Source organism: Nakaseomyces bracarensis, assembly GCF_045282275.1.
Source record: "Nakaseomyces bracarensis strain CBM3 chromosome Unknown Scaff10_0, whole genome shotgun sequence".
In the NCBI taxonomy this organism is placed as follows: domain Eukaryota; kingdom Fungi; phylum Ascomycota; class Saccharomycetes; order Saccharomycetales; family Saccharomycetaceae; genus Nakaseomyces; species Nakaseomyces bracarensis.
In genome coordinates this window covers 553563-576609 of record NW_027263956.1, presented here as the reverse complement: position 1 = coordinate 576609, position 23047 = coordinate 553563, and the positions used below count along the sequence as shown (strand labels likewise).

Sequence of the window (23047 nt, the reverse complement as noted above, 5' to 3'; positions counted from 1 at the left end):
TTATAGATTATTTATTCTTAAGGTGCATCTTCCTTTATTAATTCCTGTTATATTTGTAATGACATATGAAATGAAAATAGCTGCGCTCGACTTTCTATAAATTCATGCCGGTTTTCTTCACATACTTGTTAATTGGATCATTTCCAATTTCATAATGTGAGAGTCGTTGTATTTCATCATAAGAAATTGCGTCTCTGACTTTTCTATCGTTTTCATACCATGTTTTGATCAAAGAGGTCATTTCTTTTTTGAAAAGCTCATTAACAGAGTCAGAAGTCTCAATTAGGTCCTTCAATATGTAATACAACTTGTTATAAGAAATACCAGATGAAATGAAAATTGAGCTAACGTATCCATCCTTAAGGTAAGATTGAGGCAGAGTTTGGATTATATCACAAACTATTGGGAACAATTCAGTAATTGGGAAGACGAATTCGGAAGTATGCACTGTGCGCCCTATCTTAACGACAACGTTAGACAACAGACTCAAGAAGTTAGAAGTCTCTTCTGGTTTGTTGTTATAATCAACTTCTCTCTTCAACGAATCAAAAAGTTCATGCCATTTGGATAGGATTTCATCCTGATCTCTGAAATCGGCTACCTTGAAAATACATATGCATACTTCATGATAACCAAGAGGTTCGGCAAAATCATTAAATAAATCACTTACCGGTAGTATTTTACCATCTAGATTAGAACGCAATTCATCCTTGGTTGTGGTATCAATTCTGGCGTCTGATAAAACCAGGGTCAAAATATCTTCCTGTACAGCAGCAATATCAAGGACTTCTTGTATGTCGCTGGCGACTTGTATCATTTTCTGCTTCTCACTCAACTGGCAGGAACTATTGCAAAAACCATTTGCACGAGAAAGACATTCTATTCTGTCATTCAACTTTATGTCAAAGTCTGAAATCGCTAGGGAGTAGAGAACTTGAGCTGCTTCATAAAATTTTGACTTCTTTGACAGATATATCCATAATATATTTGAGATCGCCAATGAACTCTGAGATTTTTCTTGCAAATAAGAAAGAATAAAGCGTGTGTCCAACTGTAAGAGTTTATCCTCATTCTTTTCGGAAACTAGCCAGTCATATAAATGGTAATGGAAAAGTTTATCATTATATTGCAAGATAACATTATAGGCTTCGGATCTTAGCGAAGAGACATCTGATGTTGGACCTGATGTTGTTCCATTTAGAATGTGACTAGATTGAGGGTCTAGTTGATCAACTTTGACTAATACTTCAAAGACAAGGTCGTAAATTTGTACCCTCTTTTCATAGAATTTCTTTCTAGCATCGTTAATGAGAGAGCCATTCTCAAGGTACTGGGTTGCTAGATTTCCTTTATCTGTAGCGTTTGCAATGTTCAGTATGAACTCTATTGTTTTCGCATAATAATTCAGAGATAGCATTATAGATATTGTCTCCTTGAGTTTATCCATAGATAGACAGTTCGCAATTCTCTCAAACAATTTGACAGCACTGTTCAGGTGATAATTCAATGTATCTTGATCCTTTAATCCAATTTCCTTGGCTTTCCTTAAATGCTCTGTTGCCCTGAAGCTCAAAATATCGTTACTGGAGCAGAATGATCCACATCTTTCCTGAAGAGCACTAGCGATATATTCGATTGAGGTACCTCTGCTGATATTTCTGTTTATAATGGACAGAAGTATTTCTCTTAATAAAGATCTGGTATTTTCAGTTGGAGCAAATAGATCCTTAAAAGTTAATTTAGAAAGTTCCAATTGAGTTTGTTTATTCAGGAAACCGATGATGTCTTTGAAAGCGGGATATTGTTCTTCTGATCCCTCTAGTTGGCTTTCTTCGAATAAAACATTCAAAAATGAAAGCGCCTCTTTCATAGATTGGACCAATTTGAATAATGAATTAAATGCAATACTCTCAGCTTGGTTAGCAACATCTTCAGATTTGTCTAAAGTCTTATAACCATTTTCAGAGACCACGGCAGTTACAGTAGGAGCCGCGATTGTATCCCCGTAACTATTAAAGAACTCACCTAAAATAGATATTGAGGACAAAAAGTACTCGATATCTGATTTTGTCACAGATATGTTGGTAATAACATTCTTTTCATCTTTGTTATTTAAATTAGAAGATGAACGAAGCGTTGAAACTTTAGGATCAATGGTGAACACCGATTTTCTCCAGATATCACGGAATAACCTAGTGATCAATAGTGCCGAACCATAAAATCTAGGTGATAATATGACATCATCAACATTAAAGCCGGAGTCAACTTCAGATTTGGTAGTGTTTTGGGATCTTAGAGAATCCAAAGATAAGTTCGATTTTTGGGGAGTGGTAGAAAGAGATGACTTTGATAATAAGGAACCCACGATATTTCTATTGTATGTAGGTCTGATGTCGATAGCACCCGGAATACCAACTGTGTAAAATGTTAATGCTTTGGATCTCAAGATTTCCGATTTGTCAAATTTACAGGTAACATATAATGCAGACGAACAAGCTTCAGCCAAACCATAATTCAAAATGAATGGCAATGGATTGTCGACAAGTTCTTCGAATACTTCATCGGGTGTTCTGTATCTATATATTTCTAATGAGCAATTGGTTAAAACAGCAATTTTTAGGTCCCCAGTGTTGTATTGTACAGCGAAGACATTAGCGAATCCTTCAGGATTATTGCTTGCGCTAAATGTTTTTGTTAAAGGTGCAATTTCTTTAACAGGAGCAGTAGTATCCAAAAATGACGCATTTTCAACATATTTACCATATGTCTTCAAAATACCATAGTCCGGCACACTAACAAAGAGCTTGTTTTCTGGAGTTTCATTTGATGTGTTTACTGGATTCTTTAAGTTAGGATCTGCTGTTTTCTTCACAGCAGAAAAAAACATACCCGGTGATATTAACTCACTGGACGTGGTACTTTCCAATAAAACGGATGATTTCTTTTGGAATTTGAGAACTACAGATTCGGAGGAATGTAGACTAGAATAGAATGGTAAGCTTCTCTTTTGCTGCTCTAGCTGCTGTTGTTCTAATTCCTGTTGCAAAACTTCAGGGGTTACTGAACTTGGGGGGAACTTAATCGATTCTAAACGCAATGCTTCAATTGTAGTCCTGCCAACAAAACCGTTAAAATATATTCTTACACCGCCGATTGTTAATGCAACTAAAAATAGATTACCGTTTTCCTGTTGTAATACTGGTGTGATCTTTACGATTTTCAAATATTTATTGGCCAAAATTGGAGCCCCTCTTGCTGTTGTTGCACCAATAATTCTCCTAATATATGCTGGTTCAATACACATGTTACCTTCTAGTGACTTTTCCCTTATAATGTAAGCCCTAATTTTTGACTTCGATGACAAAGTGTATAAAATACCCCTAGATTGATCAATTGTAAGCTGGATAATGTTTTCTTGAGAAGGAGAGTTGTTGTCTTCGAATATCGATTGTATCATACTACTCCCAGGTAATTTGGTTAAAATATTTGTTGGTAACAAACTTGACAGTGTAGATTGAGTGAGACATATCTTTGTGCATTTACTGTTGAACCAGTCATCAGATCCAGAATACTGTAATTCCCAGACGTTAGTGCCATTTGACTTACCGCTAAAGAAAACCTGGCCCGTTTTCTCATAACATGTGATATTGTCAACATTTATCCCTTGAACATTAACAGACATTCCAGTATTGAAAACATCTAGTTCGTTAGTATCTCTTCTGTAAGAAATTGCTAGGATGTAAATGTCGAATAAGGTTGCAACGAGCAACAAATGTTTAACTTGAGGAACAAATGTATTTGGTTTTGGTGTTACTAGTTGAACCTTCAAAATAGCATGCTTAATTTCATCTATCGTTTGGTAATCTGTGCTGTCATTAATGTTCCACAGAATGATTTTGTTATCGATGGTAAACCAACAGCGATCAATTTCTGGAAATATACCCATATCGCTCTTAAGTTCAGCCTTTGCAGCCTCTTGTAGTATATCATCTGGAATGCTTGTAACTTTTTGTCTTTCAAATGGAGTGAAAGCACCTAAACCGCCAACTTCTTTTGTGAAGTTATAATTTACACCGTTATTGTAATAAGACCTCTCATCTAGAACAGGGGTAGAGGCATCACGACGATATAAATGATCAACATATTGGCTAGCTAGTTCTAATGGTTTTGATGACGCAATACCGTTAACTCTAAGATGTTCGTTATTTGTGTTCAAAATGTTATTAGAATCCAAACTAGGCGGATAATTTAGCGCAGAACCAACAGGTTTGGAGGTAGAATACCCGGAGCTCATGGCTAAATTATCACCAGTCCTTAGAATGGTATTGTTATTAGAATGTGAACTCGTAGGTCTACTGCTGCTAGCATCCACGAATTGACTTCCGTTGTAGTCATAACGGTTTTTCAATGGTGTAGAATACATGTGAATATTTTATTTTATTCCCTTCCTTTTTACCTCTATTGTTTAACTTCCAATTCAGCAACAAAAAAAAAAGTATAGTTTATTCAAACTGAAAGTACGAACTCCTTGGTTTTTGAATACTAATATATTGAGTATTTTTTCCTTTTACTTCAGTTAGATTTTATTAGGAGTCAGATATTATATAGTTCCGTTTTTAGTATATTCAGTTCCACTATATTATTTAATAGAGATCAATTGATTAAGATTTAAACTGGAAAAAAAACAGTGAAAGTAAGTATTATCCTCCGTTTTAAAGCACAATTAGATATTCAATTCGAATAACTATTATCTGCTAAGAAAACGTAAAAAGCCGATAAGGAATAGATGTTGTTATATATTTAAAATAAGTCGTTGTTCCCACTAAAAACTCTTCGATCCCAACAAAAAAAAATAAAAAATGTAACCTAATTTTATTATTTTTCGTTATTTTTTTTTTTCAATATTTTTTTTCCTTAATTATTTCGTATAACATTTTATAGCACATGATTACACCGTAAAAGATTATATTCTATATTGACGAGCATATGTTTTAGCCGCTGGTGGGTGGTTTCTGCTGGTATTAGGGAGTTCCTTTGGTAAGCACTTGGAGCTTAGTTTTTATTAATCATATTTTTTATATTCCCTATAATTTGTTGTCACTAGGGATAATAGAGTAATTAGGACGAGGCAAGGTTGCTAGTTCAAACTTTTGTTGCGCTGCTAGTTTGTTACCTTAAATATCGTTTATACTAGTTATATAGAGTTTCCTAAGGTATTGTTAGTGGGGGTAATGGTACTTAAGGAGAAGGCTGTTAATATTCATGGTGCTAAAAGAGGAATTTATGGAACTAAAGATATTGAAGAGACTGAAACCGAGCATACCTTAAATAAGCATAACTTGAAAATATTACAACAAGAGATATTCAAATTTGAGACCGAGACCAGTGACTGCCCACACTTCCTTTGTGGTCATGAAAATGTGTCAATGCTTAGAACATCCCGACTGTGGTTTCTATTTGAACTTGAAATGAGTTATGATGGATACTTAAATTTAAGAAATTCTTGTTATTTTTCAAGAGTCTATCAGAAAATTATACCTTCTTGGACTGTTGTGAGTTGCCTTAGCTCTAAGTACGCTAACAAAGATCATAGAAGCCCAGATGAACCTATCTCTCACATGTTAATATCTAATTATGCAGCAGCTATCCCATCCTCTGGAAAATACAACAGAGTTGAAGAAGGAGGAGAGATTTCGTTAGAAATCGAAAGTTTATTTCAAGATAACATCTCTGCACACTATATACCTCCTACTTTTCTAAACAAAAGACGTAAGTTAGTGAACTTTACTGAGTATAAACTTGACGTTTCGCACATTATAAAAGAAGAGGATGCATCACATCATGATTCGAAATTGGAGGGTCAGTGAAACAAATTTATTTTATCACTATTCAATGAAATAAATTACCAGTTGCTTAAACTTTTTTTAAACTTAGAACAAATGTTAATTTTTTGTAGTTGTTCTTATATAATATTTTGTCTCTTTTTTCCAAATGTTTATCTTTACTACATTATCAAGCGTTAGTATCTAATTAAATTAGTGTAGATTTGATAGATTATGGAATTATATATAATGAAGAAAGTTTGTTAGGTCAAGCTCATTTTTGTAAGGAATAATTTGTCTTGACTTGCAATACGGTATATTAATGATCTTGTTATATACAAAACCTGTTCCATTTATGCAATATATTCCCCTAATTCTGGTTCTAAGAAAACATAATGAAATTAATATATTAATAGACCCTTACTTTCCTGCTATTAGATTTTGTATAATTCGTATCACCTACCAAAGGTTGTCTTCTTCTTCTTCTCCTTTACTTCTTCATCAGTTGTTGGGTGTAATCTTATCACATTTGGATAATCAGGTCTATTGCCCATGTGCCCTTGATGCCAATCATAACTCAGTGCATATGCTAATACAGACCCGTTTCTGTTGAAGTTACATACTGGAATGGAAGCTTGCATGGCTGGGAACCCCCGTAGTCTATGTCTCTGGTTTTTATCCCAGAAGTGGAAGGAGCCGTCACCACCTGCAGTAACGAATGTACCATAAATAGGATGAAATGCTATACTGTTAATTGGATATACCAAAGATGAGCTATTAGAGCCCGCAGTTCTATTTGGATTTGTTTGACGGTGACATTTGAATGAAAACCCACTTTTCTTCTGTACCTCTTCATCCACGTACCTGATTGCACATCTACCTTCTATGGACCCGATTGCGTAACCGTCACCTTCATTATAACAACTGACTACACGAGTTTGCCACTTTAATGGTGATTGAGAAGTCTTGAAGATAGTGGTAGGGTTGGCCAAGTTTATAATGGCTATATGTCTCTCTGCAGTACCAACAACCAACAGTTGTTGCTTATTATCCATGGTGTAGACACGTTCTGGCATCATTATCGTGGACACGGGCTGTGGTTGCCTCATGTCCCAATATTTAATAGTTTTATCCCAGGAACCAGTGACTATACACTCCGTATTTGTTGGTCCGCATTGTACAAACCTCAGTGCTTTCACTGGGGCGTCGTGGTTACCGATCTGCTGGCTTTGACTTGACGCTACATCAAACAACTTCACTGCATTGTCACACCCACCAGAGGCCACTTTAGTACCATCTAGAGACCACCTGGTACAGAGCACTGGCCCACCATGTTCATACTGCGATCTGCCCTGTGCAACACCGTTCTGAACATCCCATATCCTCACTTTACCATCCCAGGAACTCACACTAAACAAGAAATCCTGTTGTGATGAAAACGCTATATCCGATATCGAATCTTCTGCTGGGTTATTTATAACTATCTCGTTCGCAAGATCTTTCTCCGTAGCCATAACACTATTCGTGCTACTAGAAACATTACTTCTCCCAAAAAAAGACATTTGTATTACTATCTCTTTTTTAATGTTACGTCAATTGAATCAATTCTCTAGCAAGTCCTTTGTCTTTTGTCTTTCTACCCTTTTGATCCTTTGAATATGAGTATATAACCTTTTACTATTTATTACCTTAACATTTTTTTTTTGTTATACCAATAGTTCGTCATTTTTAACTACGGTAACTTTTAGAAAGCTAACCTAAAAAAAAAAAAAATTCGATAATTAAAATATTTGGCACGATACATCACTTTATACTAAATCATCACATTATATCATATCATACGTTTGTCCAAACTGTAATTAGAAGGACAAATTTTTCTCGAAGAGGAAGTGGAGAGCAATAAGTTTTTCCGTAACAGGACACGGTGGAGGGAAGAGGAAGTTTATACAACAAAACAACGATACGACCTTTTCTATGGATTTACAGGAAATGAAATAAAAAGAAAAAAACAACCAATAGGAAAGTAAAAAAAGAAAAGTTAAGCCCGTAATTGCCCGCTAATTGTCTCTCTCTTTTCTTTTTTGAGAATTATTCCGAAACCACTATTCTCCCTTAATGAGAGAAGAGTGGTTCCTCTTGCATCGCCACATGCAATAACATATAGAAAAAGAAAAGAGTGGGTAATAATAGATAAAATAACATATATATCCAAAAAAAATATATTTGCAAAGTGGTGTGAAGTGGGCCACACGTAGTGGTTGCATTTATTTTTTTTGAGTTAGTATAATATATGATACGATTACAAGAAAAAGCGTTGTTTAATCTAATGATTGTTGTTGAATTGAATGGAATTGAGTTAACTTATTATATTATCGGTTCCATTTCTTTTTGTTGATGTATATGTCCAGGGCCCTTTTTTAATTTCATTATTAGTACTTTTATTAAGAGAAATATTAATATAAAGTGATACAAACAGGGAAGTTCATTATTTATTTTTTTAAAGCTTAGCCTTCTTTCTTTTTTTCTTCTAGATTTGATTTTATTATTGTTGAATTTTTGGTAATTGTTTTTTATTTTTTTTTGTATTATCTTAAATTGACAATGGACAAATTAAGGGACTACAATACATCCTAAAAAGAAGAAAAAAAATTTGTTTAAGGGAATATAAATATAAAATAACTAAAAATAAATATCTCTTTTAATATTCTATTCTTTTAACCGAGATAACTAAAAAAAAAAAAGACTATAATGTTTGTATTAATATTATTACAATTACGTATTACATAATGTTTTGAGAACTTATACCTTTGATAACAAAATGGTTTTTCTTAATTACCAAATATGAGAACGAATATGCAAATTAAAAAAAAAAAAATTTTTATTCTTTTTTTTCTTAAAGAAGAACATGAAGAAAGATCAATTAGACTAGATATCAACAAACAAGATGCCGGTTTGTTTGTTTTTCTATCATAAATTGAATCTTCTATATTTTTAAAATTGATGGAAATCTATAATAAGCTTAACCTTGTGGGGAAAATCAGAGAGAAAAAAAAAAATTAAGAATAAAAATAAATAATAATAACGGAATAAAAAAAAAGAAGGTAACCCTTTTTTATTTATCCAAAGAATGAATTGAAAATTTTTTAAAAAAATAAAAAAAAAAAAATGAAATACTATCAGATCATTAGGTGTAATCATATTCTTTTAAAAGAAAAGATGGGAAAAAAGAAATGAAAAAAAAAGAAATGACATTTTTTTTTATCGTGCCATACAGTTCTAAAGTTAGTCGATAGCAAACTTAATCCATAAAAAAATCATGGTCATTTGATTCTAACAAAATGTTCGGCTCTGTTGATGAATCGTTATTTACCGTCACTTCGTTAATGTCTAATTTTTCTGAAATTTTATTATCATTACCATGTGCAGCACTATCATTTGGCAACATAGCATCGTCGAACATAGAGTCAAAAAACAACAAATCATCATTGTGTTTTTCACCGCCATAGAAGTTATAAATGTCATTACCATCATTACGTTGATCAGTTTCTTCAGTTATGGCATTAGTTAGACCGGATTCGAAGTTTAATTTACTATCTGTTTCTGTACCAATAGCATCAACCACATTATGATGTGTGGGAGTGGATTTAACTGTTGATTTAGAAGATTTATTTTCGGAGAGGTTTTCGTTTATGTTTGTTGGTTGGGAGTGATGAGAATCGTTAGACTGAGTAGAATTAATAGAGTTAATTGTATTTCCGTGACTACCTGTATTTGGTTCACTGCTATCAATATGGTCATTAAAGTTGTTGGATGATATTGGAGTGTTGTTATTCGACCTAGTGGATTGTTCCTTATATTTATCGTTTCTTGATGCTTTGATAAATGAGGATGGCGTCTTTTTCGTTTCGCCGTTTTCATTTTCAAAATACGATTCAGGAACAGTTGATAAAGGACTTGATAAAGCTGGCTTATTAGTGAAATTTACCATGCTCATATTGTTAAAGATGATGTTGGGTGTAGTTGCATTTGATCCTTCATCTTGTGGGGCAGCCAAATTACCAGGTGTAGATTTCCGAAGAGACGCTGGATCAGAGTTTGGCTGTTCATGCAAAACCGGTGTAGATTTTCTCCGTATATTTTTTTTGCTTATTGAGGCTCTTTTTGGGCTGCTAGTTCCGCTCGTGGACTTCAGGGTTGGTGAACTTGCATTTTTAGGAGAAATGCCATTTGAAAATGATTTTGTTGTTTTTTTGACTCTTTGAGTAACGGGAAATGCATCTATGGGTGTAGTCGCGGAACCACCAGAACCAACATCATGGGTACTTCCAATACTTGGGTAATCGTGAGGTGATATGGTGCTTTTCTTGGAGTTGCCTCCTGAATTAATAACTGGACCCTCAAAATCATCATTTCGTGAATCTCCTTCAAAGTGTCCTATAGATGACGGTGTGGCGTTTTGATTGACACTCGATGTTAGAACAGGAGTAATAATCATTGTTTTTGGTGTAGTTACTGTTTGAGTACTTGCAACCCTCTTCTTTCTAGAGGTAGACTGCACACCTGGTGTTTTTACTTTGTTTTTTGTGAGTTTAGAAGTTCTCATGTTTTTTGAAGATGATGGTGTTTCTCCTCCAGTACTTGCTGGAGATCTAGCACTACCAGGGTTTGAATATGATTCATTTATATTTCCTAATGACGGTGAATATAAACCAGCTTGTTTAACGGAATTTGGACTATCGTTATTATTCGAATGATCGGTTTCCCGGCCTTGTTTTTCGTTTAATACAAAATTATTTTCTGGGCTTCCATTACTGTAGATAGATTTACTTTCCTTTATTTCCTGTAATGATGGACTTCTCTTTTTGGAGGATTTCGGTTCATTATTGGAGTTATCTTTCCTTGATTTTGTTCCAGGTTTCTCTATCTGACCATTACTATTATAGGCATCACTTTGATTATTACCGTATTCATTATCATTAGAACTAAGATTACTGCTGTGGTTGTTTTCGGTGGTGTATTTTTTATTCTGGTTGAACATATTCATCATCTGATCCATTTGCATCTGGTTATTTGGCATACCATACATATACCAATTCGGCAGGGCCGTTGGATTTTGTTGCATTAGGTTCGGACTCATTCCTCCCATCATCGGCATTGGGAACCCGGCCATCATATTGAAATTCTGTACTTCACTACTGGTAGTTGGAACCGGAGTAGGTCTTCCACTGAATGGAGCTTGTGAAAAGTAAGTGTTCGTTGGATCACTAGCTTTGCCACCATCATTCATCTGCTTCCCGATATAGTCATTCATTTGTTGAGGGCTAAACATGAAGGTACCCGGAATAGCTGGGTTTGTTTGATGAGTTGGACTTGGGGCATTTGTGCTCTGTGAGTTGTCATCAATATTACGTGAATTGCCGAGACTGGTGCTTACTGTGGTCTCCACCTCTGTAGATTTTCTAGCCTTTTTCTGCTGTGGCAATTTACTTGGTTTATTACTGATTTCAGTTCCGTCTTTTTTTCCTGGCTGCGCCGCAGGAGCTGGAGTACTTGTAGGTATTGTATTCATATGATTTATGTTGTTATTGTTATTCGGTATTCCATAGCCAGTATGGAAAATATTGTTACCGCCCACAGGAAAACTGCTATCCCCATCCACATTCAAATTCATATTAGGGGTCAACCTTGAAAGCATCATTGCAAACATCATAGGGTCTGCGTCTTCGTGTTCATACTCCCCTCTTTGCTCTGCTATATGTTGCAACCGTGCCGCATGTATAGCAAGACTTCTATAAATATGCTCCTGTCTTTGCTCCTGCACCACCATCTTGAAATATGATTGGGCAACCTCAGAACCACCTCTATTAGTAGTGGAGTTAAATATATCCCAAAATACCTGCCACCACTCATATAAGAAACCTTGAGGGGTATCCACTACTTCTTTGTCTTCATTCTTATTCTTCTTCTTGTCACTACCATTCAGTTCTTTATCAGTATCGTTATTCTTATCACTTTCATTGTTCTTATCCTTGATATTATTATTAGTTTCATTCTCATCCTCAAGTTTCCTTTTCCGACTACACTCTTTGGAAAATGTAGACGCAGTCTTACTAAAACTGGATTTCTGAAAGAAGTCAAGGATATACCTATTTAACTCCTCCTTCACTTCCTCCATTGATTCACCATCTCTAGATTCTGAAAACATTCAAATGGTTAAATAAAAAAAATCAATTTTTTTGCTTATTTTTATTCTTTTATGTTATTGTTTATTATTTCTTATATTATTATTATTTGTTGTTTTTTTTCCTTTTCGTTTGTATTATGTTCTGGTTATGCTTGTCTCAATCTAATTTTATACAATTGTATTATTCTATTCTTATTGATTGTTTCTCGATTCCCTAGTTTCTCTCTCTCTCTCTCTCTCTCTCTCTCTCTCTCTATCACCATATACTCTCTGTCTCTCTATAAATTTTTTTTTTCGTTATCCCAAAACCCTTTTTTAATCTTAGGGTTTGAAAAACAAAAAGCCCTCTTACCTTTCTTTTCTTCAACAAAAAAAAATTGATCTTCACTTAACAAGAGAGATTAACCCTGCTCTTCCCACCACACAACGGTCCCGCTCTGTATATCCCTAGTACAAGAATAGTACAGACAACCATGAAAAAAAAAAAAAACTCAAAGTGCGGGCCGTCACTGCAAATCCCTTTGCAGCCCACTCCACTCAAAAAAAAATAAATGGGAATTGCTTTAGAAACAAGCGTATAGAACCACTCTTCCTGCCCCCACTATCCACCAAAAATATATATATATGTATATTAACCCACGCACAATCCGTAGAAAGGGATATCAACAGTTTAATTTAAAAAAAGAGAGAGAAATAATCTCCATTCATCCGGATACGTATATAGGTATATAGTAGTAGCGTGTGTATGCGTATAACACGATAGATAGACAGAGTGTAATCATATTTACAAAATTAAAATTAATCATCTGCAGAGACATCAGTGAATGTTGTTGTGGGGTTATGAGTCATTATAAGCATTTTGTTTTACATAAATAAGTTTTTTAACATTAAACAAGGGTTTTTCTTTTTTTTCTAAAGAAAAAAAATACATATTAAATAATCGAGAAAATACATTTCGTATTAGTCTATTGGTCTAGGGTTTCTCTTTCGAATTCCTTGGTCATGTTAGCGCTGTCAATAGCACCACAGACGGTTTCACACATGATACCGGTGACTAAGTATGGGTCGATGTTGGAGGCTGGTCTACGGTCCTCGAAGTAACCGCAGCCTTCCTTGGCAACTTGTCTAGGTATTCTGATAGAAGCACCTCTGTTGGCGACACCACTGGAGAAAGAGGTCATGGAGGCAGTCTCGTGTCTACCTGTTAGTCTTTGCTCGTTGTCAGCACCGTAAAGCTTAATGTGTTCCAAATGTCTCTTTGAAAGTTGTTCTAGAGCGCGCTCGATGGCCTTCATACCACCTGGTTGTCTCATTTCCTTTGTAGAGACGTTGGTATGGCAACCAGCACCATTCCAGTCACCCTTCAAAGGCTTTGGATGGAAAGAGATCTTGACACCGAACTCTTCAGCAACTCTGTGCAAGTAATATCTAGCAATCCACAGTTGGTCACCCATGTCAATACCTTCACATGGACCGACTTGGAATTCCCATTGGGATGGCATAACTTCGGCGTTAATACCTGATATAGTGATACCGGCATATAGACATGCTCTGTAGTGGGCCTCGATGACATCTCTGGCGTAGACCTTACCTGCACCGACACCACAGTAGTATGGACCTTGTGGGGCTGGGTACCCACCCTTTGGCCAAGCATACACGTTGTCGTACATGTCGAACAATGTGTATTCTTGTTCTAGACCGAACCAGATCTCCTCGTCCTTGTGTGCTTGGAAAAGCTTGTTAGCCTCATGTCTGTGGTTGTACTTGTTTGGAGTACCATCGTTGTTGAAACACTCCGCAAGCACGGTGATGTTGTCACCTCTTCTGAATGGGTCCGGGTAGAACGCCACTGGCTTCAAATATATATCGGAATCGTAACCTGGAGCTTGGTTAGTAGAAGAACCATCGAAGTTCCACTCGGGAAGTTGTTCTATAGACGTTATCTTCTTGTTCAAAGTTCTAGCCTTCGAACGTAGGTTACCAGTACCATCCACCCAAACGTACTCGGCAATAACCTTACCGTTTTGTGGTAAATCAAGGTATTTAGCTAAAATTTGAGTCTTTTCAATACTATGCTCGTGCATCTCTTTAGTTTTTTTTTTGTTTGTTAGTTGTTTTGTTAGATCTATAAAATTCCGTTATTGGCTTTTTTTATATATTATTATCTTCTTCATAAAGAAAAAGGAATAGAATAAATTAAAAAAATACATTTATTATTATTATATATATATAAATTTTTTTTTTTTAGTTATAAGTTCAATTATAGTATTATTGTGGTCATCATCATTGAATCCCACAGAGATAAGGGAGGTTGAAAAAAATGACTCCCTTTTTTTTTTTTTCATTTCGCCTGGGCCTTTTTTTTTTTATTTCTAATTAATTTAATTTCTATCAAAATTTAGTAACCGTGCAGCTGCTTCTTAGTCTGCGCGCTTTTAATTTTTTTCCTGATGGGTTCAAAAACTTAAAAAACTCCATACAAAAAAGCAATCTAATTTAATTAGCACGACAATTTCTGTGTAGATCATAGAGACACCAATATTAGTGAAATTCCTTTATATTATTATTATTATTTTTTTGTTCTCGGTTGTTGTACGGCTCAACCTCTGTGAATTATGAAATTGCTTTTTTTTTCCTTTGGTTCATGACGATGAATCAACCGAGTTGGAGATTATTTGTAAAAATAACATTGCTTTTTTTTTTCCTGTAATCTAAATGTAAACAAACAAAAGATAAGATTAAAAAAAAAAACAAATGTACATGATGAGAAGGACCGATTAACATTATCGTTGCAGGGGATGTAAATTTAGAGAAAAAAGCAATGTGGGTCTTATCAGGACAAATGTAAACAAAGAAGACAAATGATGTGTATGTGGTTTTTATTTTGTCGCCGTTTCGTTAACGGCAGTCATTGCCGAATATTTTCTTCAAGACAGGTGTTGTATCCCCGAACAAAAACAAATAAAAAAAGAAAGAAACGCTCCATTCATCCATCTACTACATTTACATTAGGGGAGGATAGGGAAAGAAAAATAAAACCAATTACAATGCCGAAAAAGGAAATAATAACTCAATAAAAAAACCATATCCTCCAGTTCTATCTGTGGGTTATTTGTTCTATATCATAGCTCCATTGATCCCGGGCCAGCCCGGGATCAATAATATCCTATATTCAAAATAGAAACACAGTTAAATCCCAGTACGCCTCATAAACCCCCCACGAAAAAATAGAACGAATAGAGAGCTATAACACGTCCCTATAATAAGAAATACTACCAGTTTTAAAATAGAAGGCATATTTATTTTCTGCGGAGGGAGGGGGGGAGGGAAAGCAGCGATTTCTCACTTTTCGTGGTCCCCGGGTAACATGGGGGAGATTAGCGCATGTTTATGTGCGCAATGCGTTATCAGTGATACAAAAAAAAAATCAAGCAGTGCTAGATGAGATCGAGATTTAGCCGTAAATCATCACACAATTGATAATTGATTTCTTATGAAAAACAAAATATTTTGACCCCACCATAGGAGAAAATTTACTCTGTATGATGAGACTCTGAATGTTGAGAGAGATATTAAATTATTACATTTTGAAATAATACAGAGTATTGAGTAATACAGGAGCAGGATTATGAAATCAAAACAAAAATACTACTAAAAATATATATGGCCACAACTTAGACTCCCCTTTAAGTTCTTCAGTCAGATTTCTTTCCTTTTTTTTTCTTGATATTCTAATTTAGGTTGAAAAAAATTATATTTCATCTTTCTTTAACTTGTGATTGTTGTAGTCTTCCTTGGTATACCATTGAGTGAGTTCCCATTTAGGGAGGTTACTTAATGACACTGCACCGTTCCATGCCTGTATAGATCTCTGGAGTTGGTCTGGGTTTGAGAATGTGCTCAATTTGTACTGTGGGAATCGTACGGAGAGTTCTCTGATAATTCTTTGTTCCATGCCTTCAATTAGCGATGTTCCACCAGTGATAATCACGTTAGTCAGCAGTAGGGAATATACGTGTTCTGGAGTGATATTAGTGGAAGACGCAGCATCCCCGGCCCCAGGAGCACCAGTAGAAGAACCCAATCCGATAGAGCTGTACCCATTCAATAGGAACAAAGGTCCTGATGATGCGGAGTTGTTTGAATTCGTAGCATTGGATGGTGCTGTGTTTGTACCTCCGTTTGTGGTGTTGTTTCCTGTAGCAGTGCTGTTAGCATTAACACTTGCACCGCTCTTCTTGATGGCTTTGCCTATCAGTTCTCCGAGTCCGTCCTTATTAGAGAATTGCTCAGAGGCTAATCTTGGCTGGAATAGATACTCCGAAATTTCCAGTAACTCTTTATTTTCTAACTCTACTGTACGTTGTATTTTCCTGGAGTGTTGATTGTATCTCAAGAGATAATTCAGCCTCTGAACCAAAGGATTATTGATGTTAGGATTATTCATTGGGATGGTGTATTGCTGCAAATGTTGCGCCTGTGGATTGTTCTGTTGCTCGGCCAATTTCTCTTGTTGTTGTTTGTATAACTTCATTTGTTCCTCATAATATTTCTCTACTTCCTTTAAGTCCTTGTCAAATAAGGAAAGCATTGTACTCTTGAATTCGTGTATAGAAGTATTAGCGTTTAGCCAAACTTCTAAAGAGCTCAACTGCTGTTCTGAATTTTGTTCTGCTTCTGTGCCCATGATATCTTCATTGTCGTCATTTTTATTAATTTTGTTCTTCAACTCTTCCAATTTTTTGGAAACTTGAAAATCTAGGAAGTCACCTGCATATCTTGATTTCACAATACAGTTCCGTAGAATTGTACCATCTATGATAGGAGTAATGGTACAGCCACTGGCTCCAATATCTATAACTAAAGAAGAGCTCTTACCCGTAGACAGCATAGTTCCCAGCGGTTCAACTACAATTTGTAATACAGGAACTTTAAGCTTTTCAAAAGCCAATTCCATATAGTTCTCCACTATCTTCGTTTCAATCTCTCTATTGGTCATAGATGGAAGTGTAATAACTAGCGGCAACTCACTTGGGTCCACTTTCAATTCCTTATCGTAGATATGTCTAAACAACATTTCCATTGCCTGCCAATTGTAAGGCAGACCTTGACTGTCTACAATTGTAAAGACATCGCATTTGCTCTCCTCTGTATTGTTGTCCTGTTTCTTCAAAGCTTCTTGTACACCATCTATCATTTCAAAAGTCCCGAATACATAGTTATGCTCTTGGGCATCGCCATCTTCCATTTCGACATCTTCCTCAGGTTTTACACGTAAATAACTAGAAGGTATACAACACTGAGGCAAATCGACGTTGTTAAAACCTGCAACAGTTCTATGTGATCCTACACTAATTACAACGCACTTTTTCTCAGTAGTCATTCTGTTTTACCTTCCCACTTTTGTATTATTCTCAATTTTCGGCGTCAGTTATTTTAGTAAGTCGTTGTTACTTAGAAAGACTTATAGTTACTAATCAATTGAGTTCCACCAAAACACGTGAATCAAATTGACTTCTCAAATCCGTTCTTTACAATATTATATTGCAATATTATATTATAATATAAAACTAACCCGTTACTGATTGTTGTGCTTAGTTTACACATTGTTTTTCACTTCTTATTATATTTTTTTTCGTTACTTCGTAACAGTGTAGTATATAATGATAGACATGTGATTAATCGTAAGATATCATATATATACCACATGCATTTACGTGTTTAGGTATTTTAGATCACATGTTATTACGTATGGCTGTATCTGATCACGTGGTTTATCTATATTTTCTTTCTTTCTTTTTTTTTTCCCAAAGTGCGATGAGCGTTGATGAAAAAAAAAATTGTTCAAATAATCAATCAATGAGCAATTCCAATTGAATTATTTCAAATATTTTCAATTTCGACATTTATACAGAGTTTCTTTTTCCTATTACTATTACTTTCCTTACATTGTCAACTACCTTCTATTTATTTATTTATTTATTTATTTCTTCTTGAATTTAATTTTATTTTATGTGTAGAGAACTTTAAATAGTGATTTTTTTTTATTAATTTTTTGTTATTATTTCATTAATTGGATGTTAACTAGAATTGGATTTGGTTCTAGGATTACTTCATTAATAACAAGAAGCAGAGGTTTTTATTATAGTACAATGTCTGAACAAGAAGCTGCCGCTAAACAACCTCAAAAGAAAGAGAAGAAGTCCAAGCTTCAAGTATCTTTGAAGACCCCAAAGGGTACTAAAGACTGGGCTGACACTGATATGGTAATCAGAGAGGCTATCTTTGACAGTTTGTCCAAGGTCTTCAAGAAACACGGTGGTGTGACCATTGATACTCCGGTTTTCGAATTACGTGAGATTTTGGCTGGTAAGTATGGTGAGGATTCCAAGTTGATTTATGATTTGAAGGACCAAGGTGGTGAATTATGCTCCTTGAGATACGATTTGACCGTGCCTTTTGCCAGATTTGTCGCCATGAACAACATCCAAAACATTAAGAGATACCATATCGCAAAGGTTTACAGAAGAGACCAGCCTGCTATGACCAAAGGTCGTATGAGAGAGTTCTACCAATGTGATTTCGATATCGCTGGTACATATGACTCTATGTGCCCTGATGCTGAAATCTTATCCATCCTAGTCGAGGGTCTAACTGGTCTAGGTGTCAATGATTTCAAGGTTAAGTTGAATCACAGAAAAATTTTAGATGGTATGTTCCAAATTTGTGGTGTTAAAGAAGAAGATGTTAGAAAGATCTCGTCAGCAGTGGATAAGCTAGACAAGTCTCCATGGGAAGTAGTCAGAAAAGAAATCACTGAAGAAAAGGGTCAATCAGAGGAAACTGCTGACAAAATTGGTGAATACGTCAAGCTAAAGGGTACCTTAGAAGAAATTCACACAATTTTATCCCAGGACGAAAAGATTATGGCCAACGAAATGACTAAACAAGGTCTGGATGAAATTGCTACCTTGATGACTTACACCAAGGCCTTTGGTATTGACAATTTTATCTCTTTTGATTTGTCTCTAGCAAGAGGTTTGGACTATTATACAGGTTTGATTTATGAAGCCGTCACCTCAGCTTCTGCTCCACCTGAAAATGCAGCCGAATTAAAGAAGAAATCCAAAGCCTCTGAAGATGCTTCAGAATATGTCGGTGTCGGTTCTATTGCAGCAGGTGGTCGTTATGATAACTTGGTTAACATGTTCGCCCAAGCCTCTGGTAAGAAGTCTGCTTCTATTCCATGTATTGGTATTTCATTTGGTGTTGAAAGAATCTTCTCCCTAATAAAGCAAAGAACTCACCTAACATCTGCTATTAAACCTTCTGCTACTCAAGTATTTGTTATGGCCTTTGGTGGTGGTAAAGACTGGACTGGCTTCTTGCCTGAAAGAATGGCCGTTACCAAGCAACTTTGGGAAGCTGGGATTGAGGCTGAGTATGTTTACAAAGCAAAGGCTAACCCAAGAAAGCAATTTGATGCTGCAGATAAGGCAGGATGTCCAATTGCTGTTATCCTAGGTAAGGAAGAATATGCTGACGGTAAGATTCGTGTTAAGAGAATGGGTCAAGAATTTGCAGATGATGATGGTGAATTAATTGATGCTAAAGATGTTGTCAGCGTTGTTCAACAAAAACTGTCTGAAGTTCATAAGGACGGTATTAATGATGTTGCCCGTTTACTAAAGGGCCTATAATGTGAATAGATATAAAGTTTTCTAATACACTATAAATGTCTGTTATTGTTTTTTATATTTTATAGATATTGTAATATATAAAATGGATGAGGTGACTATGGAAAAGAATAGTATACTCGCTTTCTAAGGAAGTAAAGAAAATCTAGAAACCAAGAGCCCCTTTCATCATATCTTTGCTAGTATCTTCCATTGTATCACTCATAGCTTGACCAATAGCTGTCGCATACTCATTAAAGTTATCTTCAACGGCATCCCATTGATTCTCGACAGCTCGTGAAACACTTCTGAAATATTCATAACCACTGTTTCTACCTCTTCTACTACTAACAGGTTTAGTGTATGCATGTTCATTATTTTGCATATTTGGTGAATTGGGTGCAGATGTCTCTTTCCTAACTGCAATGGTACCATTAGCAATTTCACTTTCCTCGTATTTCGATGGTGGTCTTCTATCACTTCCTAGTATGGTATCTAACTGTTCTCTTGTCACGTATGAAGTTCCCCTAGCCAATTGTAGTGAATTGACTTGTGGCCTCCATGGGATTTTTAAACCTGGATTATATAGTATATCAGTTGAATCGGCCTTTTCTTGAGAATAGGTCTTGTTTATACCAATAGCCTTCTGACTAACTGTTGAGAAAAGGTATGCCTGAAATTTTCCTGTTCTGACCATAATATCACCATTTCTCAGAACTGAGGATTCTCTAATAAATTGGGCTTGGATAGGGAAAGGCAAGGTCATGGATGTTATTTCTTTCATATCGGGAACTGAGTATACTTTTATTGTACCATTAATTTCCAAAATAATTATAACACAAAGAGTCTGTTTCTGACCAACTGAGTTTATAAATGTAATGTGTGAAATACCAGATGTCGCAATTGGTGATTTTGTTGATTTATGTGCTTCTTTAGATTTTCCTGGACATATTAGTCTTAAGTCAGACTCTGAAGTTATGGAAACCATACCATTCACTCTAATACCCTTACTTAAATCTTGCATTTTGCCAATAGTTGCTTGACAACTTTCACCTGATATTTTATCGAAGGCATCAATTCTTAGAATACAACGTTTGTCATTAGTTTGTTTGACTTCTATGAAGTCTACGGTAAATCTTCCACCACTGTCTGGTAAAATTTTGAATGTGACCAGCTCCCCAACTTCAGTGCCTGCAAGAACTAAAATACTGGAATATCCATCTTCACCGTATTCCAGAATGCTAAACTCTAACGAGGTAAACTTCCTACCTTTGATACCAGGATAGCCTCTGACATTTTGCATGTAAATTACAGCAGGTCCTCTTCTATCAACGATCATAAAAATACCGTTGTCATAAGCAATACCAACAAATCCTATGTTGCTATTGGTTATTGCAGAGATAGGACCATGCTTGGCATTGACAACAGTACTTGGCATAAAACCTTGTCTAACTGTTTCAGGTGATCTATCTCTAACATCAATTAATATATCCTGACTACTTTCAATTGAAAATCTCCTGAATTTCATCTCCAACTGGCGGTCTCGATTCTTATTTTCAGGATCATAAAATTGATTAACCTCAAATTTGAAGAAAATAACTACACCAGTTTCAGTTGCGACTGCTAATTCCAAAGTGTCAGTTGCAAAAGAGATATTAGAGATAGCGATATTTGACCCCTGATTCAATACTCTACCCACGCTTATTTCAAAAACAGAATTATCATCCAGTTCACCATAAGAAGCGTCCCATAATCTGACCGAACCATTGGCGTGACCTGTTGCTAAAGCAGACCTAAACTCATGTACTCTAACTGGTTTCTTTGCCTGCATACCACCTTTCAATATAAAATCTTTATTATTAGCAGCAGAAAGCAGACCCAACCAAAGCTTCTGAGGAACTGATGTTGCAACCATACAAGTGGTTTGTGGTCTAGCCCATGACATACTCTGTGGAAACAAAGAAGCTTTGTATGTAAATGATCCAGAGGGATATAAAATGGTTTCGATACAACCATCGTCCAGGACTAGAAGAATCACTGCTGGGTCATGGCAACCGGCATAAAATGGAGATTTTCTGGCGATAGGGAGGACGTCTACAATTGGCGCCTTATTGGGGAGGGGCACCAATTTCTGGTGTTCAATGGTCGCATAATAGTTGCTCATTTTATCATAAGAGGTTATTGTGTATAATGGAGTTCCGCCAAGATCGATGATGGTCAAACTTTGATGTTGCGGCTTATTATTTAAGGGGACCTGAGTGATTAATAAGGATGTATACTCTGGGTTGCTCTGACATAGCCACTCTACTTTTTTAATTTGCTGGGGTTGTTCTGGTTTTCCTTTTCTGAGATCCGGCTGAGGAATGTTAACATGTGTGTCAAATATTGTTCTTGCCTGAATCAATTTGCCAGTGTTTGCATCCCAAAACACCAAGGAATTGTCTTCATGGACAGTCAGAATATGCAGAGAGTTAGGATGGTATAATGACTGTACAGTTTTCGGTATTCTTTTAGTCTGATAGTCCATTGAAAGATCTCCACCAGGAGCATTAGGTTCAAGCTCGTAAACGAAACTCTGCTTGACGTCATTATCTATAAAAGAGTAAATCACAGTCACAAGTTCATAGGATATTAAGATAGTACCAATATCTCTGGGGTTCCACTGAATCGAGATAACAGGTGAAAGATGGTCCTTGGGGAAAAACTTAGACTTCTGAAGGTTTTCAATCCGTACAAAAGACATTTGATCTCTATCAATATCATAAATCATAATACTACCACTCTGTAAACCAATTAGAAGCCAGTCTAAAGTTGGGTCCGTCTCAACGCAAGTAACCTTCGCTGGTAAGAAATTTGTTGATAGTACTTTCTTGGTATGCAAAGATAAGACAATTAATGTACCTTTAGAATCGATCACTACTAGATAAATACCCTTCACAAACCTCATTTCTTTAACTGCTACTCTTTCGGGGGGCTGGAAGACATATTCGACTTGCTGTCTACCACAAACATGAATTTCACCAGTATCTGTAGCAAGAGCAAGTAAACTCTGTGTTTGATCATATGCTACCCTCGTTACTTTACCGTTAAACCCATACCTAGTTATAGCATTTGTAGAGAATAGCCTCGCTAGAGTATTAGATCCAGTGAACTTTTTAATACCAGAGTTACTACTTAATGCAGGATTTCCAGGACCTTTACTGGGAGGAGGAGAACTCTTCTTCTCATCACTGTTGCTCTTCAACCCCTTAACATCGGGTACCTTCACACTCTTAAATGGATTAGAAACTCCCTTCAATTTTCCCTTCTTGAACATTTTGATATTTACAAAATCTGAATGTCTTTTGTCCTAAAACAAATGGTAT

At 35.8% G+C, this 23047-nt stretch overlaps 8 protein-coding genes across 8 annotated transcripts; 2 read left to right on the top strand and 6 right to left on the bottom strand.

The window, feature by feature from the left end:
- Positions 1–94: 94 nt before the first annotated feature.
- Positions 95–4423, bottom strand: RNJ42_02869 (uncharacterized protein; the record flags this gene model as incomplete). Its single annotated transcript, XM_071053034.1, has 1 exon — positions 95–4423. One exon carries the CDS (start codon positions 4421–4423, stop codon positions 95–97), a length of 4329 nt encoding a protein of 1442 aa, XP_070911284.1.
- An 808-nt stretch (positions 4424–5231) lies between these two features.
- MAM1 (Mam1p) lies at positions 5232–5867 on the top strand (the record flags this gene model as incomplete). Its single annotated transcript, XM_071053033.1, has 1 exon — positions 5232–5867. One exon carries the CDS (start codon positions 5232–5234, stop codon positions 5865–5867), a length of 636 nt encoding a protein of 211 aa, XP_070911283.1.
- Positions 5868–6277: 410 nt separating this feature from the next.
- GLE2 (RNA export factor GLE2) lies at positions 6278–7384 on the bottom strand (the record flags this gene model as incomplete). Its single annotated transcript, XM_071053032.1, has 1 exon — positions 6278–7384. The coding sequence occupies one exon, from the start codon at positions 7382–7384 to the stop codon at positions 6278–6280; it is 1107 nt and encodes a 368-aa protein (XP_070911282.1).
- A 1736-nt stretch (positions 7385–9120) lies between these two features.
- On the bottom strand, positions 9121–12027 carry RNJ42_02866 (uncharacterized protein; the record flags this gene model as incomplete). Its single annotated transcript, XM_071053031.1, has 1 exon — positions 9121–12027. The coding sequence occupies one exon, from the start codon at positions 12025–12027 to the stop codon at positions 9121–9123; it is 2907 nt and encodes a 968-aa protein (XP_070911281.1).
- Positions 12028–12971: 944 nt separating this feature from the next.
- Positions 12972–14090, bottom strand: GLN1 (glutamate--ammonia ligase; the record flags this gene model as incomplete). The annotated part of the gene is made up of 1 exon (XM_071053030.1): positions 12972–14090. The coding sequence occupies one exon, from the start codon at positions 14088–14090 to the stop codon at positions 12972–12974; it is 1119 nt and encodes a 372-aa protein (XP_070911280.1).
- A 1667-nt stretch (positions 14091–15757) lies between these two features.
- Positions 15758–17389, bottom strand: ARP7 (Arp7p; the record flags this gene model as incomplete). Its single annotated transcript, XM_071053029.1, has 1 exon — positions 15758–17389. The coding sequence occupies one exon, from the start codon at positions 17387–17389 to the stop codon at positions 15758–15760; it is 1632 nt and encodes a 543-aa protein (XP_070911279.1).
- A 694-nt stretch (positions 17390–18083) lies between these two features.
- HTS1 (histidine--tRNA ligase) lies at positions 18084–19706 on the top strand (the record flags this gene model as incomplete). Its single annotated transcript, XM_071053028.1, has 1 exon — positions 18084–19706. One exon carries the CDS (start codon positions 18084–18086, stop codon positions 19704–19706), a length of 1623 nt encoding a protein of 540 aa, XP_070911278.1.
- A 142-nt stretch (positions 19707–19848) lies between these two features.
- On the bottom strand, positions 19849–22998 carry SRO7 (Rab GTPase-binding protein SRO7; the record flags this gene model as incomplete). Its single annotated transcript, XM_071053027.1, has 1 exon — positions 19849–22998. One exon carries the CDS (start codon positions 22996–22998, stop codon positions 19849–19851), a length of 3150 nt encoding a protein of 1049 aa, XP_070911277.1.
- Positions 22999–23047: the final 49 nt, after the last annotated feature.